Genomic DNA, 20096 nt, shown 5'->3' on the forward strand with positions numbered 1-20096 from the left:
CAGAACTTCCTCCATTTCTATATTTCAAAATAACTGAATTAAATGTTTGACGTTTACGGGGAGCGTAGTCGCTTGCCACTGATATTTCTTTTCTACACCGACAGATGGCGGGCGAGTAGTAGATTGGGGTTTGTGTCGTGTGAACACACCACATTTGCAGCGATCTTTTGCATGTACAGACATCTGCACTGATGTCTGCGCAGACAGATCGTTGCGTGTGGACCGGGCTTTACCTCCATGGTTAACGCAATGCATTTAATTGCTGCAATAGAAATATCTTTGACTGTGAAACATCTTAGATCTAGCAGAAAGCCCGAATCCGAAACCTAATAAGCCTGTGGGTGTTTGTGTTATTATATGAGACATGGCTGTGTCTGTGATTAGAAATGTATGTGGATTATTTAGAACAACGGTGTCTCAGACTGGTAAGCACACTAATAAATACTTATCTATATGAATTTTCATTTCGTGTGTTGTATTTGTTAAAACGGGCAGCAATTTTTGTATCTCTATATAAGAGCCAGGATTAGACTTTTAATATGCTGAAAACATTCCATTGGTGTTTGTTATTAAGTAACATCCAAATACGACTCTTCAGTTTGCTGTTGAACCTTTGATGAATTAATCGTATGCCAGTGAAAGTACTTTCCTATATTTTTCACTTACAACTTGAATAGTACGATATGTATAGAATTTAGTGGGGATAGAGACAACGTATTTGAAAGCTGTCAATGTACAATTCCCTACAGGCTGTCTGAGCGGTGTTCCCATTCATCTTAGACGTAAACATGATAATGCAGCAGCTGCAGCAGAAACTAGGCGTAAGTCACCCATTTTTATTTACATATATTTTTCTTGTTTATTTTCTTCATACAGGAAGAGAATTATGGCCATTATAGAAATATGCAATCAGTTTGCCTTGGTTGTTTGTATAATACACCTTTAATTAGTTTATTTTTTTTTCAGTTCATGATATAATATATTGGATAATACATGTATATGTCTACCTTGTCTAATGTGACATTGATGTTACAGCAACTGCTCGTAAATTTGATGCTGCACAACGTGCACAATTGAGTGATTATGGCTGTTATGTAGCAGAATGTCTTCCAAAGTTTGTGCAGAAAGTCCAGCTGACAGCAGGTGATGAACTTGAAGTATTGATTGTCCCAGAGGGTGTAGTTCCAGTTTTACAATTCCTCAAGGACCATCACAACGCACAGTTTGCCAATCTTGTAGATATAGCAGGTGTTGATGTGCCTAGCAGACAGTTCAGATTTGAGGTATGTTACTAAGAAGTTTGTGTTGGCCCATAGTCAGTAAAACATAATTATTAAAATATCTAATTTTAACTCAAAATAAAAGTGCACTTTAGATGTCTACTGGAGCAAAAGGGATCCATTTGCATTGCAATGCTTGCTATTTGATGCTGCCAATGCGAAAATTATTTTATAAGCCTCGTGTTTTTCTTTATCTATAAGGTTTGGCTTTGTAGTACGTGCTGATATAATATTCTTGATCAATAACTGTATCAAATCACAGCAGCTTTCTCAAGCTATTTTGGGTTTTTCCAACACTACAGTTATTGTCAGCATATAAAATACAGGTACTGGAATGTGTCTTGGAGGTTGCTGTTGTTATCGTCTTTAATCCAAAAGTGGTTTGATTCAACTATCCATGCGACTAGGTCCTATGTTTCTGAATCTGCTTACTATATTCATGTCTTGGTCTCCCTATATGATTCTTTCCCTCTATACATCCCTCCAGCATAAATTGGCGATCCCTTGATGTCTCAGAATGTGTCCTATCAACAGACACCTTTTTCTAGCCATATTGTGCTACAAATTTTGTTTCTCGCCAATTCTATTGGATACCTTCTAATTAGTTATGTGATCTACTGATTTAATCTTCAGCATTCTTCTTTAGCACAGCATTTCAAAAGCTTCTGTTATCTTATTGTCTAAACTGTTTATCGTCCATGTTTCACTTCCATATATGACTGCACTCCATACATATACTTTCAGGAAAGACTTCCTGTTGTATAAATCTATATTCAGTGTTAACAAATTTCCCTTCTTCAGAAAAGCATTTCTTTCCATTGCCAGTGTACATTTCAGATCCTCTCTACTTCAACCATCAGCAGTTATTTTGCTGTCCAAATAGCAAAACTCGCCTACTGCTTTTAATGTCTTGTTTCCTAATCCTAATTCTCTCAGCATTTCTGGATTTCATTCATCTACTTTCCACTATCCTTGTTTTGCTCTTGTTATTTTTATGTTATAGCCCTCTTCCAATACACTCTCAATTCTGTCCGGTCGTTCATCAGAGTCCTTTGCTGTCTCTGACAGAATTACAATATCATCAGCAACCTTCAGAGTTTTTATTTCTTCTGTTTGCTTTACTGCTTGCTCAGTGTACTCATTGTATAACATCAGGGATAGGTTATAACCCTGTTTCACTCTCTTCTCAACCACTGCTTTCCTTTCACACCCCTTGACTCTGTTGTCTGGTTTCTGTGAAAGTTGTAAATACTCTTTTGCTCCCTGTATTTTACCTCTGCCTGCAGAACGTCAGAGTATTCCAGACAACATTGTGAGAAACTTTCTCTAAATTTATGAATCCTAGAGAAGTAGGTTTGCCTTTCCTTAACCTATTTCCCTAGAGAATTTGTAGGATCAGTATTGCCTCTTGTGATGTTGTATTGTTTCATCTGAATTCTTATCTCAGCACAAACAAATGTATTCTTTTCCCTCGCATCCTTGTCTTTTCATTATTTCCAGATTCTTTGCATCTCTGGTGCATTCTCTTTTCCAGTGAGCCCTACATCAGTACATAATTGATAGCTAATCTTCCTGGGTGAAATATCAGGTAACCAGCCTTACTGTTCATAAAAAGAATTCAGATGATGTACTGTGACAGTCTGTGTACCAGTAAAAAGTAATTCTCGGAGATTTTTACATAAGTGATAGGATTTGCATTAGCTTCTACTCTCCAATACTGTATTCCCCATCATATATCATAGAGATCAAGCAATCTGCCTGGCAGGATGCAGCACCTTCTAGAAACTATCTTCAGAACAAAAATCCACATATGTTATGTTATGTCCAAAATCCAGAGTTAAGGAAATGCTGGATGCCATCAAAGATATTAGAGGACCCACATGTTTTCAAATATTGGCTGGAAGTGTGGATGCCAAGACATCATCCAGACATATTGCTGTATTGAATATATAAGAAACATTCGCCTTTGCTAACACACAAATCTGCAGTGAAAGAGCACTGCCTCAATGAAGGTCACATGTTCAATTTTGAACTGATAAAGGTACCTCCATGCCTTTGGGTACTATTCAAGGAGACACTAGTAAAGAGTACATGATAATCTTGTCCACTGACGCAGTGGTTCCTAACTTTGTTCATTATAGTGTATTATATCAGCATAACAAATTCTGTAAGAATAACTCTATCCCTCCGCTGAGAGTGGTACAGACAATGGATGGAACGGACAGACAGCATCATGGTTACAAATGTTAATGAAATTTAGTACAGTTAATACCTGCACTAAGGTAAGTTCATAAGTCAGACATTGAAATGTGAAACCCCTGGGGGACTGAGCTGGGCCCTCCCAAACTTACAATGTTGGTCTCTCTCTCTCTCTCTCTCTCTCTCTCTCTCTCTCTCTCTCTCTCTCTCTCTCTCTTTCTTTCTTTCTTTCTTTCTTTCTTTCTCCCCCCCCCCCCCACCCCCCTCCAAAAAATGTGCCACCATGTGTGACCACCTACCTCCTTAAATCAGATACAGCCAAATGGTTGATGTCATTTAAAAGGTATCACCTCTCCCTTGTAGGAGAAAGCAAGGATGTGTTGCAATGGTTCATGGTTGAGAAGTAATACAGCTACACAAGTTATCACATTTTTGCAAGTTTCCGGTATTTTTTATCTTGTGTGTGAATGATAGTACTGAAACAATATTTGGTGTGTATAGAGAGGTGATAAGGCTGAATTCATAAAACAAATTTGATTGTGTCACTTGCATGCACATACTGACTTTTCAGATTTTGAAAATTCCAAAATTGTTGAAAATCACTATTTGGGACCTCTCCAAATGCAATGTGTGCAAGATCAAAGCGTGCTTCAAATTGCTTCATTATGTAGCTTGTATCTAATTACCCCAAAATATATTTGTGTTACTCCCATTTATTGTAAGTCATTTAACTGTATTCTAATACTGATATAACACATATTATACCAGGCATTCCATGAGTGAATGAGCCTATGAGAGGAGGTTAAAAATATGGAAGTCATGATTGTGCATAGTTTCAATGAAATCCTAAGGCACTGAAATTACATGTAGAGAATAGAAACATTCTGCAACTTTTTTTCCCCTTTCGTTTATTACCATCATCTTAGAGAAATTACACTTGCAGGTGATATTGGTTAACAGTGGTCTGGCAAGTAGGCAGACAGTTCATTGTTGCAATGATTGCCCACCATTATTGACAAACAGTTCATTATTAAGCTTGTTTTCAGTAGCACAGCTAGGAAATATGGAAACTAGTAAGCATCACCAAGTTCTTCTGCAATAATTTATTTTTTCGCAATGAAAGCTCTTCCACATATCACTAAAATCATGCGTTGGTTTTTGATAGTAAAGAAAGACTCTCATTTCATTGAGTCATGTTCAAGATCAACTGAATTCCGTAAGTTATATTTTAATTCTAATTGTTTTTTCATACATAAACACTGTATGGATAAACACCTATGATAGATGGCACATGCTGCCTGTGATGGAGGGGATAATTTATATGAGATAATTAAGTTGAAACCTATCCCCTAAAGCAGCAAACGATGACACTATCTTTCAGGGATGTTTTCTGAAGTGTCCAAAGTGCACTATGTTAAATTCAACTTTAAATTCTTAATTTTTACTCTTTTTATTTTTATGGTGTTAATCCAGAACTATTAGTCAAAACTGCAGACAAAAATAATGCTGAATTACTGAAATTGTCCATTAATCTTGTCTATCAAATAATAAACGTTTGAAATTCATCTAAAGCAATCAAGGATTTAAATTAAACGTTTTATTTTGATTTCTCTAAATCCAAATCCCCCATCACTTGTGGTAAGCCTGATAAGTGTAATAACAACTTATTGTTTTTATGTACAGACAGCAACCTAACACACCACCTATAATAAAGGTCTGCCAGCCCAGGAATCCTAATTGATCCACAACCACCATCCAATCACAGATGTACTGTCGCTGTGCACAGTATTGAATCATCTTATGAGAAGTGTGCATGACACTACAGTTCAGTATGGGAGTGAGTGGTGTAGTGTATGGTCAATGTGTGGATGACTTGGAGAAATGTTTTCTTGGTACAGCATTAGGACAGGAGTGTCATGAATTACCTTACTGTAGACAATCAGGACTCAAACATGTGTGACAACAGTGATGAGACAAAACACTTATTGGCTGTTCATACAGGATTACAAATTGATGATGAGGAAATTTTGTGAAACTTCATGGCAGATTAAAACTGTGTGCCAGACTGAGACTCGAACTCGGGACCTTTGCCTTTTGCGGGCAAGTGCTCTACCAACTGAGCTACCCAAGCACGACTCATGCCCCGTCCTCACAGCTTTACTTCTGCCAGTACCTCATCTCCTACCTTCCAAACTTTACAGAAGCTCTCCTGTGGACCCTGCAGAACTAGCACTCCTGAAAGAAAGGATATTGCAGAGACGTGGCTTAGCCACAGCTTGGGGGATGTTTCCAGAATGAGATTTTCACTCTGCACTGATATGAAACTTCCTGGCAGATTAAAACTGTGTGCCGGACTGAGACTCGAACTCGGGGACCTTTGCCTTTCACTGGCAAGTGCTCTACCAACTGAGCTACCCAAGCACTGTTAACAAAGTTTCAAGAACAGGCTTTAAATGATTTCTGTAATAGTAAACCACAAACCCCTACTTATTGCTCACATAGAATAAGATTAGAATAAGTATTGTATACACAGAGGCACTCAATCATTCTTCCCACACTCCATACGTGAGTGGAATAGCAAGAAACCCTAGTAACTGGTACAATGGGACGTACCACCTACCATGCACCTAGAGTGGTTTGCAGAGTATATATGTAGATGCAGATAGATGTTCTCAGACTTTATCCTGCAGGGCTCCAAAAGCAGTTTTCAGTTGTTATGCTGAATTCTTTGATATCCTGAAGGCACTGTGAGAGCAGATAAGATGACATTACGGCAAGGACTTTCTTATGTGCTCTTATTCCCAAAGTGCCCTTCTTGCTACCGGTCACCCTTACACCTCCTGCTCACTGTTCGGTCCCTCTGTAGGCTGTTACCACAAATTGAGCTCAAAGATCACATGTTGGTGGGAGACATAGTGGCTGCTGGTGTGGAGCTGTAAACTGTGACAGGTGAAGCTTTCAGTGTGACCATAGCTTACTTCTTTCTGGCTGTGAAAAGCTGAAGAAGTGGCACTTACAAGGGATGGAGTGGGACATTGCCCATTGACACATGGCTATCTTATACATTGCCAGTAGCCGACATGTGTAAGAAATGTGGACCTCAGCTGTCAATATGACATCTTTATTGAATCTGTTCTATATTACAACCTGACGGCAGAACTGGATCTCCTACAGGACCTGCCTTCTATTTTGACTGCTAATGAGGTGAGAGTTGTTCATGTTTTAAGGCTTTGTGTGATGTCAGGACTCATTAAAAATAATAGGTGTGCGATTTTAGAATGTCATGCAGTGACTTGGTCACTTACTATTTCTGAGTAGTGACCCAGCCACAGTAATCTGGCAGTCTTTTGAATATGTCTGTACTGGTATATTATCTTCGATTTTTATCTAGTTACTGTGCTTTCTTCTATCTAAATTTTGTGGATGGTATTGCACATGTCTCCTGACATCTGTCGATACAACTGAGCGAGTGTTCCCATGATGCCAGCAGAAAATACATTCAAATTAAATGAGGTTCTCTTAAATTGAAGCCTCTGGCCATTGTACAGAAATGCGATGTATTTTGGCTTTCTGGGTGCAATAAAAATTACTAGTAATTTCTTGTGAGGTCAAAACTGTTTAAAAATTTGACACCATTAAATCACTGTAATAGCTTCTCTAAATTTTTGGGTTATCACCTTTTTATCCTGTTGATTACACTGGCATTTGATACAATGTTGACAGTTGTTTCACTACATTAATGCTGGTATGACTGCTGTGCTTACTTTCAAATTGCTAGATGATTCACATGTGTAGCATTATCTGGATTTGTTGGCGGACAGCAAGTTTTTGGGCCAATAGCACAGAGTAAGATTTTATACAAAATCATTAATGAGGGTTGGTTACAATTTACAAACACATTCTTTCATTAGTCTGGGCTGGGATGAAAATAACTTCTTGGTGATATCACAATACCTCTTTAAACGTCTCCTTTTGATGCCCGGCAACTTCTGTTAACTTCTAATTTCACTTGAATAGCTGCAACAGTGTCATTCACAACACCCTGTGTCTTTGTGCCATTATCTTTCCCTTGAAACTGCAGAATTGGAATTTCCGTGTCTTCTTCCACGTTAGTAGAACTCAGGCGCACTCTCACAGTGCCTGCACAGTCTTAGTCTCCAATTCTTTTAAAGCAAATGTTCTGAAGAAGAGAAATTTGTTAACATCGAGTATAGATTTAAATGTCAGGAAGTCATTTCTGAAAGTATTTGTATGGAGTGTAGCCATGTATGGAAGTGAAACATGGACGATAAATAGTTCGGACAAGAAGAGAATAGAAGCTTTTGAAATGTGGTGCTACAGAAGAATGCTGAAGATTAGATGGGTAGATCACATAACTAATGAGGAAGTATTGAATAGGATTGGGGAGAAAAGCAGTTTGTGGCACAACTTGACTAGAAGAAGGGATCGGTTGGTAGGACATGCGTTAAGGCATCAAGGGATCACCAGTTTAGTATTGGAGGGCAGCGTGGAGGGTAAAAATCGTAGAGGGAGACCAAGAGATGAATACACTAAGCAGATTCAGAAGGATGTAGGTTGCAGTAGGTGCTGGGAGATGAAGAAGCTTGCACAGGATAGAGTAGCATGGAGAGCTGCATCAAACCAGTCTCAGGGCTGAAGACCACACACACACACACACACACACACACACACACACACACACACACCTATTCTTTTCTTGTTGAAACTATTTATTGTCCATGTTTCACATCCATACATGGCTACACTCTATACAAACACTTTCAGAAAAGACTTCCTGACACTTGAGCCTATACTTGATGTTAACAAATTTCTCTTCTTCAGACTAACTTTCCTTGTCATTGCTAATCTACATTTCATATCCTCTTTTCTTGGACCATCCTCAGTTATTTTTCTGCCCAAGTAGCAAAACTCGTCTACTACTTTAAGTGTCTCATTTCCTAGTCTAATCCCCTCAGAATCACCAGATTTAATTTGCCTGCATTCTATTATCCTTGTTTTGCGTTTGCTCATGTTCATCTTGCATCCTCCGTTCAAGACACTGTTGATTCCGTTCAACTGTTTTTCCAAGTCCTTTGCCATCTCTAACAGAATTACAATGTTGTTGGCAAACCTCAGTGATTTTATTTCTTCTCCCTGGATTTTAATTCCTACTCCAAATTTTTCTTTGGTTTCCTGTACTGCTTGTTCAGTTTAGAGATTGAATAACACCAGGAATAGGTTACAACCCTGTCTCACTCCCTTCTTAACCACTGCTTCCCTTTCATGCCCCTTGACTCTCATAACTGCCTTCTGGTTTCTGTACATATTGTAAATAGCCTTTCGCTCCCTGTATTTTACCCCTGCACACATTCAGAATTTGAAAGAGTATTCCAGTCAATATTGTCAGAAGATTTTTCTAAGTGTACAAATGCTAGAAATGTAGGTTTGCCTTTCCTTATCCTAGCTTGTAAGATAAGTCGTAGGGTCAGTATTGCCTTGCGTATTCCTACATTTCCACAGGCATTAAACTTATCTTCCCCAAGGTCAGCTTCTGTCGAGTTTTCCATTCATCCGTTAAGAATTTGTGTTAGTATTTTGCAGCCATAAATTATTAAACTGATAGCTCGGTAATTTTCACACCTGTCAGCACCTGCTTTCTTTGGAACTGGAATTATTATATTCTTCTTGAAGTCTGAGGGTATTTTGCGTGTCTCGTACATCTTGCCCACCGGATGGAAGACCTTGGTTATGGTTGGCTCTCCCAAGGCTATCGTAGTTCTACCGGTAATGGAATGTTGTCTACTCCTGGGACTCATTTCTACTTAGGTCTTTCGGTGCTCTGTCAAATTCTTCATTCAGTATCGCATTTTCTATCTCATCTTCATCTACGTCTTCTTCCATTTCCATAATATTATCCTCAAGTACATCACCCTTGTATAGACCCTCTATATAAGCATTCCACCTTTTGGCTGTCCCTTCTTTGCTTAGGACTGGTTTACCATCTGAGCTCTATACAGGTGGTTCTCTTTTCTCAAAAGGTCTCTTTAATTTTTCTGTAGGCGGCATCTATCTTACACATAGTGATATATGCTTCTGCATCCTCACAGTTGTCCTCTAGCCATTCCCGGTTAGTGTTTTTCACTTCCTGTTGATCTCATTTTTGAGATGTTTGTATTCCTTTTCACCTGCTTCATTTACTGCGTTTTTATGTTTTCTCCTTTCATCAATTAAATTCAAATATCTCTTGTGTTACCTAAGGACTTCTATTAGTTCTCGTCTTTTTACCTACTTTATCCTTTGGTGTCTTCACTATTTTATCTCTCAAAGCTACCTGTTCTTCTTCTACTGTATTTGTTTCCTCTGGTCTTGTCAATTATTCCCTAATGCTCCCTCTGAAACACTCTACGGCCTCTGGTTCTTTCAGTTTATCCGCGTCCCAGCTTTTTAATTTTCTACCCCTCTGTGACTTCCTTAGTTTTAATCTACAGTTCACAACAAATAGATTGTGGTCAGAGTCCACATCTGCCCCTGGAAATATCTTACAATCTAAAATCTGATTCTAAAGGCTCTCTCTTACTATCATATTTAACGGTTGGAACTTAAATAGTTGCAACTATTTATTCACAACCTGACACTGTCCTTCAAAGTAGTCACTAGTGTTATGTAAAACCCGTTGCCAACAGTGTGGAAGGCGTTGTGTACTGTTACCAGAGCCTGCTCTGTTGATGGTGTGAATGGAGCGGTCTACTGTATGTCGAATCTCTTTAACAGTTCTGAAGCGAATCCCATGAAGTGGTTCCTCCATCTTCGGAATCAAATCAAAGTCACAAGGACTTAAGTCTGGGGAGTATGGTGGGTGGTACAATACTTCCCCGTCCCATCGACCGAACAGAGCAGCCACAGCTTGCGCTGTATGCACCTGGGCATTGTTGTGTAATATGACGGGTTGGTTCACAGAAAGTGTTGCTGCTTCTTTCCCAAAGCTGGCTGCAGGTGACTTAAGTGCTTGTGACTTTGATTTGATTCCGAAGATAAAGAAACCACTTCGTGGCATTCGCTTCAGAACTGTTCCAGATATTCAACAGGCAGTAGACTGCTCCATTTGCACCATCAATAGAACAGGCTCTGCTAACGGTATACTACGCCTTCCACATCGCTGGCAACAGGTTCTGGACAACGTTGGTGACTGCTCTGAATGAAAGTAACAGGTGCAAACATGTAACTCTTTTGTATTGGTTGTAAATAAATAGTTGTGCTTACAGGCTTTTTCAGTGGAATAATATATTTTTTTAAGAGTCATCCATGGTTGGTGAAATGAGAATTAGTATGACTTTCAAACATATTATTTTTATGCCAGTAATGTGCTTTTCCATAAACTATTGACGTGGCTTGTCCTTAATTTCTTGTCTAGTAAACCGCTGACTCAGGATCCAGTCACAGTTACAGCTGCATTACCACATTAGTGAGGTGACATTATGTGTACACCTAGATTTTTGACTCTAACATGGCAAAAGAAAATTCTTCAAATCGTCCCTGGATAATATGTAGTTAAATACATGCCTTCCATGAGTTAATTGGCTTTAAGGACATAGTCTCATTCCATGTTCTGTGTGGGGAAACACTTCATCTACAGCAAAACAATAATGAAATTTTGAGTCTTCTTCCAACGGGGGTTTAGGGTTCCACTCTCCCATCACAGTCACGGTAACACTTGTCAGTGTCAGCAGATAAAAAAACAATCATTCTGCTTCAAAAAATAGTTTACAAGACTGTGGATTGTAATTATAAAATGTTGATCCATATTTATCAGGAGCTTTATCCCTGATGTCCTGGTGTGCTTTCCATTGAAGTTGCCCAAGCAGTTCAGTAAATTTAATAGTTTCCAGTACTAATCAACAGTTTTCTTCCAGATTTCTTAAGTTGGTGTTGATAAATATTCAGGTTGCAGATGATGATATATTGCCTTTGATATTTCAGCAACAGTTATCAAATGATAGTGTGTCTTAAAAGAGGAGGAGGAGAAGGAGAAGGAGAAGAAGAAGAAGGATACAGATTCAGTTCTTTAATTTAAGAAAAAGTGGGATACAGATTCAACTCTTTAATCACCTTAAGGCTTAGTTCACATGAACAGATTCTTTGCGGAACATAGCTGTACGGCAAAGTTTCAACAAACTCTGCTTTTGTAGTTTCTCAAAACTCCATATTTCTCTTATAGCTGATATGTTGCATTGTGTTCTTCAGACACAAAATGTAGCAGATAGGCAAATTAAATTGCAATTATGACAGAATCTGATAATGAGTCTTTTAAACATGTAACTAAGGAAAAGTCAGATCATATAGCAATAAAATTTTGAATTGATGTAATTTCTGAAATATTCATGGCACAATTGCTGACTGGACACCAGGAAACAGGTCTGATATAATCACCGTGGATGATAAAACAGTTACTGAATGTTTCGTGAACAAAGCTGTTAGTGCAGACAAGACAAACTGAAATATATGCTACTTGTGTAAGGCTACCTGTGCTACCTTATCTGTGATTGTCTAGCTCCAGTTTTAAAATGAAAATAATTAGTAATGAAATGTTAGCTTTGAATGTGACTAATTGACTTAATAAATTATATACGAAAGAGAAACAAGAGCCACGACTCTGCATAGCGCCAAGATACATCACTTATTTCATCTACATCTACATTTATACTCCGCAAGCCACCCAACGGTGTGTGGCGGAGGGCACTTTACGTGCCACTGTCATTACCTCCCTTTCCTGTTCCAGTCGCGTATGGTTCGCGGGAAGAATGACTGTCTGAAAGCCTCCGTGCGCGCTCTAACCTCTCTAATTTTACTTTCGTGATCTCCTCGGGAGGTATAAGTAGGGGGAAGCAATATATTCGATACCTCATCCAGAAACGCACCCTCTCGAAACCTGGCGAGCAAGCTACACCGCGATGCAGAGCGCCTCTCTTGCAGAGTCTGCCACTTGAGTTTGTTAAACATCTCCGTAACGCTATCACGGTTACCAGATAACCCTGTGACGAAACGCGCCGCTCTTCTTTGGATCTTCTCTATCTCCTCCGTCAAACCGATCTGGTACGGATCCCACACTGATGAGCAATACTCAAGTATAGGTCGAATGAGTGTTTTGTAAGCCACGTCCTTTGTTGATGGACTACATTTTCTAAGGACTCTCCCAATGAATCTCAACCTGGTACCTGCCTTACCAACAATTAATTTTATATGATCATTCCACTTCAAATCGTTCCGCACACATACTCCCAGATATTTTACAGAAGTAACTGCTACCAGTGTTTGTTCCGCTATCATATAATCATACAGTAAAGGATCCTTCTTTCTATGTATTCGCAATACATTACATTTGTCTATGTTAAGGGTCAGTTGCCACTCCCTGCACCAAGTGCCTATCCGCTGCAGATCTTCCTGCATTTCACTACAATTTTCTAATGCTGCAACTTCTCTGTATACTACAGCATCATCCGCGAAAAGCCGCATGGAACTTCCGACACTATCTACTAGGTCATTTATATATATTGTGAAAAGCAATGGTCCCATAACACTCCCCTGTGGCACACCAGAGGTTACTTTAACGTCTGTAGATGTCTCTCCATTGATAACAACATGCTGTGTTCTGTTTGCTAAAAACTCTTCAATCCAGCCACACACTGTTGTTGTTGTTGTGGGCTTCAGTCCTGAGACTGGTTTGATGCAGCTCTCCATGCTACTCTATCCTGTGCAAGCTGCTTCATCTCCCAGTACATACTGCAGCCTACATCCTTCTGAATCTGCTTAGTGTATTCATCTCTTGGTCTCCGTCTACGATTTTTACCCTCCACGCTGCCCTCCAGTACTAAATTGGTGATCTCTTGATGGCTGAGAACATGGCCTACCAACCGATCCCTTCTTCTAGTCAAGTTGTGCCACAAACTCCTCTTCTTCCCAATTCTATTCAATACCTCCTCATTAGTTATTTGATCTACCCATCTAATCTTCAGCATTCTTCTCTAGCACCACATTTAGAAAGCTTCTATTCTCTTCTTGTCTAAACTATTTATCGTCCATGTTTCACTTCCATACATGGCTACACTCCATACAAATACTTTCAGAAACAACTTCCTGACACTTAAATCAATACTCGATGTTAACAAATTTCTCTTCTTCAGAAACGCTTTCCTTGCCATTGCCAGTCTACATTTTATATCTCCTCTACTTCGACAATCATCAGTTATTTTACTCCCCAAATAGCAAAACTCCTTTACTACTTTAATTGTCTCATTTCCTAATCTAATCCCCTCAGCATCACCCGATTTAATTGGACTACATTCCATTATCCTCGTTTTGCTTTTGTTGTTGTTCATCTTATATCCTCCTTTCAAGACACTGTCCATTCCATTCAACTGCTCTTCCAAGTCCTTTGCTGTCTCTGACAGAATTACAATGTCATCGGCGAACCTCAAAGTTTTTATTTCTTCTCCATGGATTTTAATTCCTACTCCGAATTTTTCTTTTGTTTCCTTTACTGCTTGCTCAATATACAGATTGAATAACATTGGGGATAGGCTACAACCCTGTCTCACTCCCTTCCCAACCACTCCTTCCCTTTCATGCCCCTCGACTCTTATAACTGCCATCTGCTTTCTGTACAAATTGTAAATGGCCTTTCGCTCCCTGTATTTTACCCCTGCCACCTTCAGAATCTGAAAGAGAGTATTCCAGTCAACATTGTCACAAGCTTTCTCTAAGTCTACAAATGCTAGAAATGTAGGTTTACCTTTCCTTAATCTTTCTTCTAAGATAAGTCGTAGGGTCAGTATTGCCTTACATGTTCCAACATTTCCACGGAATCCAAACTGATCTTCCCCGGGGTCGGCTTCTACCAGTTTTTCCATTCGTCTGTAAAGAATCCGCGTTAGTATTTTGCAGCTATGACTTATTAAACTGATAGTTCGGTAATTTACTAGAGATTGGAAATAGATGTGGCTCTTCTTCCAGTTTTAAAAACAATTTTGGTATGTTAGTTACATTTTGCATTAGCAATGTACGGCCTAAAATGCACCACGTGTAAACAGCCCTGTGACTATATCTTTTCTATTATAAACTTGTTGAAATATGTGCAGTAATTTACTTAATTTCAAAGTATATAATAACTATAAGCAATAACGAAAAGAGCCAGTTCATTATTAAGACACCATGTGAGACTATAAGATGCGAAAGACTATTGTCAAAATTGAATGAGATTATGTAGCACAAATTGTGTGAATCATAAAAAGTGGTTCTTCTGGTCAATGATGGATTGTTTCATCATTAGTATTAATTGATAAGCAATCAGAAGTTCATTAAGCACAATGAATTTGATGTCACTATTAGTTTATTATATTCTTTGTCAAAGGGCATTATTTGATTACAGGAACAAAATCATGCCATGAGATAAGAATACAGTTCCAACTTTCATGAATGCTTCAGCATTGGATGGCATTCCTTACTTGCGATTTACTGTTCAGTATTTATTATGATGCACAACCATAAAATGCATTGCACTACTTGGCTTCCTTTTGAATATTTCCTCTGACTGAGGGTTTGAGGCCAGCCACAGCTGCAGACTCCACTTTTGACAACTGTCACGATGGTGTGCGCTCAAAAAGCAGAAACCGTAAAACTTGTTGAGCCCTGAGATGATTTACAGTGCATTGTCACATCTCCCAGAAGTAGTTTTAATGTTAGTCAAGATGCAGCAACGTTCACCTCATAAGTTTCATCTGGTAAACTGCAGTCATCTTCAGATTCCATATTGCAGCATAAGAAGCCTTGGAATTCTGAATCTCAAGGAACATTTACAGCTCTTTTGTAAGTGGGGTCAGTAAATGTGATGCCCTGAACCATTTTGGTACTGAAAATCTAACCACCGGTCGCCCTGTTCCTTTCTTCGGAGGTCTAGCCAGACTGTGATACTGGCTGATTCTGTGGTTCTTGAGGTAGTGCTGGACTGCACTGCCAGTTCTCCGTTACTGTAAACTCTGGGAATACTTCAGGATAACTGTGATACCTGGTGTATCACAGAGATTTGGTACCTAACCCTTACCACCCAGACTGCAAAGACAGTACAAATCTAACATGTTTTCCTCAGTGTGTGTTGCATTACATATTCATGATGTGGATAGCTGTTTTGGCAGAACAATCATTAGTGGGCAGCCTCTGGACAGTTTACTGCAGCTGAGTTGTGTTAGATTCACCCATGCAAATGTAGTAAATTGCTGAACTGTACGTCCTGTTTGTGGGGTTGTGCTGAATTCTGTCTTGGCAATCCAAAGTTTGTTGGGACCAAGATGCAAAAGTTGAAAGAACACAGGTGGGCCAGCTGTGGATGTTAGTCATGCACTGTTGAATGTTGTTAGAGGGGACATAGGTTATGGAACACCACAGGATGCATATTAATGGAAATTCTGCTAAGAGGTGCAGAAGTGCAGTCCTGTGAGTAAATGCATCATAAGATCACTGGTCTGAATTAGCTGGCCAATTGTTTGTACTGAAATTGGTTGGTCCAAGATGCAACTATGTCATCTCAAGTATGAGGTCACAGGACAGAAAATAAGAGACCTACATCTGGGAAGGTGACATTGGCATTGGTAACATGCTGCTCAAAAGCTCTACACAAGCCTATGTTCATTATGACTGTCACCCAGCCATATGCTGCTATGGAGAAACTGCTTGTTGTAACAAGATTGATGTTGGTGCTTGGCATTCTGATGCTGTGTCTGTGGGACTGCACATACATGTGAGCCTGTGTCAACTAAAGGTGGCAATTTAGTGGCTTGGTCAATCACTCTAGGCATCATGGTTTTTGTAAAGTTACTGTTGCTGGCAGGCTTACTGTTAAGCCACAGGAGACTGCCGGTTTTATTTCCTGACCGGAGCATGGCGATATACATCAGCATGCCCTGTGTCTGAGGCATCTCAGGGTAGAAAAATTCCTTCAAATAGAGTGTGGGCAAGGTTCGATTAGAACCAGATCCTTGAGAAGCAGTGCATACCTTTTTCTTGTGAGCTGTTTGTGCTCTTCTTGGCCCTTTACACAGTCTGTGAGGCACAACCTGGTGATACAAGTTCTCTGTAGTGTTATTATATGCTATGTTGCAAGACTGAGATTGAGGGGGCGTAGGAATAGGATAGGGTACTGTTTAGAATGCTACTTTAGGGGTTGAGGGTAGAGATTCATCATAATTTTGCAAGCTGAGAGGCACCCATTCTTCCTATGATATCAATTACCCAGTGCCATTGTGAAGCAGTTATCATCCAGAAATTACCATACCACTGAAACTGAAAAAGTCGACATCTTCTTTGTCACAGCTTTGACTGTCTCATCTTTCGTTGGGATAAGGAGTGCTTCATCTAAATTTTTGCCTTTGTTCCCAATAGTAGTAGTCTGTATCCAAACCAACCTAATCAACATCCTAGTTGAATTATGTGCCTTACCGTCTCCCAATCGCGCACTCGTGGCTGTATAATCTATGGATGACCCAGAGTGCAGAGCTCTGCTTCTCACCCCCTTACTTGGCTGTTTCTTTACCATATGCTTTATATCATTGCCCTATTCCTGTTGCCACCGTTTTTTTTTTCAAAATATTATTTTATACCAACAGTCATCATATTTTCTTTCATTACTGTCAACATCTGAAAAGGTCATGTGACTTCACCTGTACTTTCTCTTTTGTTAACGGATTCCATTTTCCTTAATTTTTTGTAACTTTTGCTTCCAGTAAGCAGAGGACCAAACGTGCACAACATGAGGCTTGTTTTTGGTAGCAGCATGCAATAGAACTTTTTTTATTTTTAAAGAAAATGAACTTCATATGTTTTAATAAAAACCAAAGTACTTTTTGAAAGCACTTATTCTAGGAGCATTAACGTAATCATCATCATGGTGCTGAGCACTGACAGATTGGAATCAGTGGGTTGTAACTGTTGAAAGAATTCTCACCACTGGTTGGATACAGTTGCAACTAAGGAGGCTAATGCTTGTGGCATCCGTGGTACCCTCAATAAAGCAATACATGCCTCTCTGGCCATTCTATAGGGCAAGCGCCTCGGGGAGTTCAGTTTCCTACAGTTCCTGAGCTGTTCTCTAAGCACGGGGCATGCAGTGTTGAAAAGAGTGCGTAGGTAACCAGTCCTCCTGAAGAATGGATTATATGAGGTGCATCAATTAACAGTAGCAGAACACATGCTGCTTGCCTAATGTATTTTTAATCATTGAAAGAAAAGAGGATGGCATTGAGAAAGTTTCACCTTTGTACATTGGCAAGGGTCTTTAGGTCACTCTTGGTACTTTAAGATCTTTAATGTGGTTAAGAAATGGGATATTCTTGTCTGAAACATCCAGTTCCCAGTGAACAACAGATCCCAAGATAGCTTAATGCCCAGGAGATAGCCATAGAAACTGAGCTACACATCATCTTGAATTATAGCAAAGGTGTTTCAAGTGGAGTCATTACAGAAATTCCAAAAGAAGTGAAGGATGAGTGGGATTGAGGAGGAGTGATTTAAGTGCACTCCATTCTAGTGTATAAAGGAGAAGCCACTTACAGCAGATGTGATAAGGCTGCCCATGATGGAGGTATTTGTTTATCTCCTCTGGTGTGTAAACTGTTCTGGAAATAACTCTGCCAGGAGTAAATATGGCACCATATCCCTGGAAGAAAAGAAGATACAAGATATCAGAATAACAAAGCAAATTCCATACAGGGAAACCAAACGTATAGATATAAAGCCATGTGATCCACTTTGTTCATTACTTTTTAGCTTTGGCCTCAAAAACTACATCCAGAAAGCTGATGCACCTACATGAACATGGGTAAAAATTACAAGCATGAACATCTACACTTCTTAAGTGTAATTGCAAAAGTGCTCTTCTAGCTTACAATATCACAACAGGCATATTTCAGCAAACATTGCTAAGGCCACAAATGTAACTTAAATATCTCCTCCAAAAGAAAAACTCACAGAAAAATGTATAACACAAAATCATAAACCATCAGATCATGAAAATCCAATTTTGTCTGACAGTTCAAACAATTCAGCTTCAGAGTCTGTAGAATATGAAGGTGGCCAAAGGCAATTATCCAGGCTTTCAACTAAATCTGCAAGTGTTAAAGGATCCCCACCCCTGTGGAACAACAGGAGGAAAGATAAATATCACTGATAAAATGGCTCCCACACTACAGTGGGACATTAATGGATTCAGAGCTCATGTGGAGGAACTGAAACATTTAGTACAGGGGACACCATAGTGTTTGTGTATACAAGATGCATGTTTTAAGGCTTCGACGCCCCTGTACTTTGTGGATATGGCCATCATGGAAAGGACTACCTGAGTGGGGAGAAAGCAAAAGCTAAAGGTGAAGTGGTCATCTTTTTAGATGATACATACCACTTTTCTCCTCTCCCCCTTAATATGTTGTGCAAGCAGTTGCTGTAACAGTATACCTGCAACGTAAGTTCACTATCTGTTCCATCTACCATATCTGTTGAGCAGGAGGATCTCAGTAACCTCATCACACGGCTACCCCACACATTTCTCTTATATGGGGTTTTAATTTTAATGCTCATGGCCCCTGGAGAGGAGCTGTTTAGAACCTCTTGTTGATAGAGAACCTTTGTCTTTTGAAAATAGGACAGTGTAAACATTTCAGCACTGGTACAACACTATTCACTGCCACTGATGTTTAGATGTGTTGTCCAGCCCTTGCACACACTGCACATTGGGAAGTGACTGACACTTGTATTGCAGTGATCAAAAGTAAACTGCCATGAAGGATGCTCAGTAACATGAACTAGACACTGTAACAGCCAACTAGTAAAGCCCCACATTGGTTTTAGATTAATGTTTGTGCTGTTATAATCTGTGATCATATTGGTTTAGTGTTGGACTCTTGATCTCAATGGCATTGGTAGATAGCTTTTGTCCAAAGGTACAGGTCTCATGGTAATAAAGTTCCTAACCAAATATCTGACACGACCCATGTCAATCTTCTACTCTTACCACTCCATATAACTAAGTCAGAAACACACAAAAAGAAATAAGGGCTCTTGAAGTCAGATCAGTTTGAAATACACTCTCTTTTACTTTAAATAAGTTAATACAAAAGTCCCTATGATGAGTAAAGTTCAGAGTATATTAGGATTCACACAGTTCACCTGGGTGGGGCAAATAAAAGTGGCCTGGACGAGTGGATATGATTGGATTACCATTTGTGGCAGCATTAATGGAGCAGGAAAAGACCTACAGTTACTTCCAATAGGATGGAGCAACTACCCATGCAGCCGGCCGAACCTCGGAGCACGTTATACGATCTTCACTTCCGACAGACTTGTTTGCAGAGATCAGTCTAGTTGTGGCCCTAGCTGGCCATGCCAAGTCACTTGATCTGTCATTGTGCAATTGCTTTGTGTGGGGAGCCTTCAATTCTAAGGTGTACAGTCTTCACGAACTGAAGCAGAACGTTTCAGATGAGACTGTAGCAATTCCAGCTTCAATCTGCCTTCAGCAACCCGCTGACCAGGGCACAGAAGTGCCAAGAGATGAATGTTGGTCACTTTAAACACCTG

General features: G+C 39.5%; 1 protein-coding gene across 1 annotated transcript in view; it reads left to right on the forward strand.

Annotated features, from left to right (window-relative positions):
• The first annotated feature begins 265 nt into the window (after positions 1-265).
• The window catches only part of LOC126481639 (NADH dehydrogenase [ubiquinone] iron-sulfur protein 3, mitochondrial-like), a 69052-nt gene continuing 49221 nt past the window's right edge, over positions 266-20096 (forward strand). Inside the window, exons 1-3 of the mRNA XM_050105538.1 lie at positions 266-425; positions 750-821; positions 1036-1283. Coding sequence (XP_049961495.1) covers positions 365-425; positions 750-821; positions 1036-1283 — 381 coding nt within the window. The 5' untranslated portion in view covers positions 266-364. The remainder of the gene's footprint in view (positions 426-749; positions 822-1035; positions 1284-20096) is intronic.

This window comes from Schistocerca serialis, chromosome 5 (genome assembly GCF_023864345.2).
Source record: "Schistocerca serialis cubense isolate TAMUIC-IGC-003099 chromosome 5, iqSchSeri2.2, whole genome shotgun sequence".
Taxonomy (NCBI): domain Eukaryota; kingdom Metazoa; phylum Arthropoda; class Insecta; order Orthoptera; family Acrididae; genus Schistocerca; species Schistocerca serialis.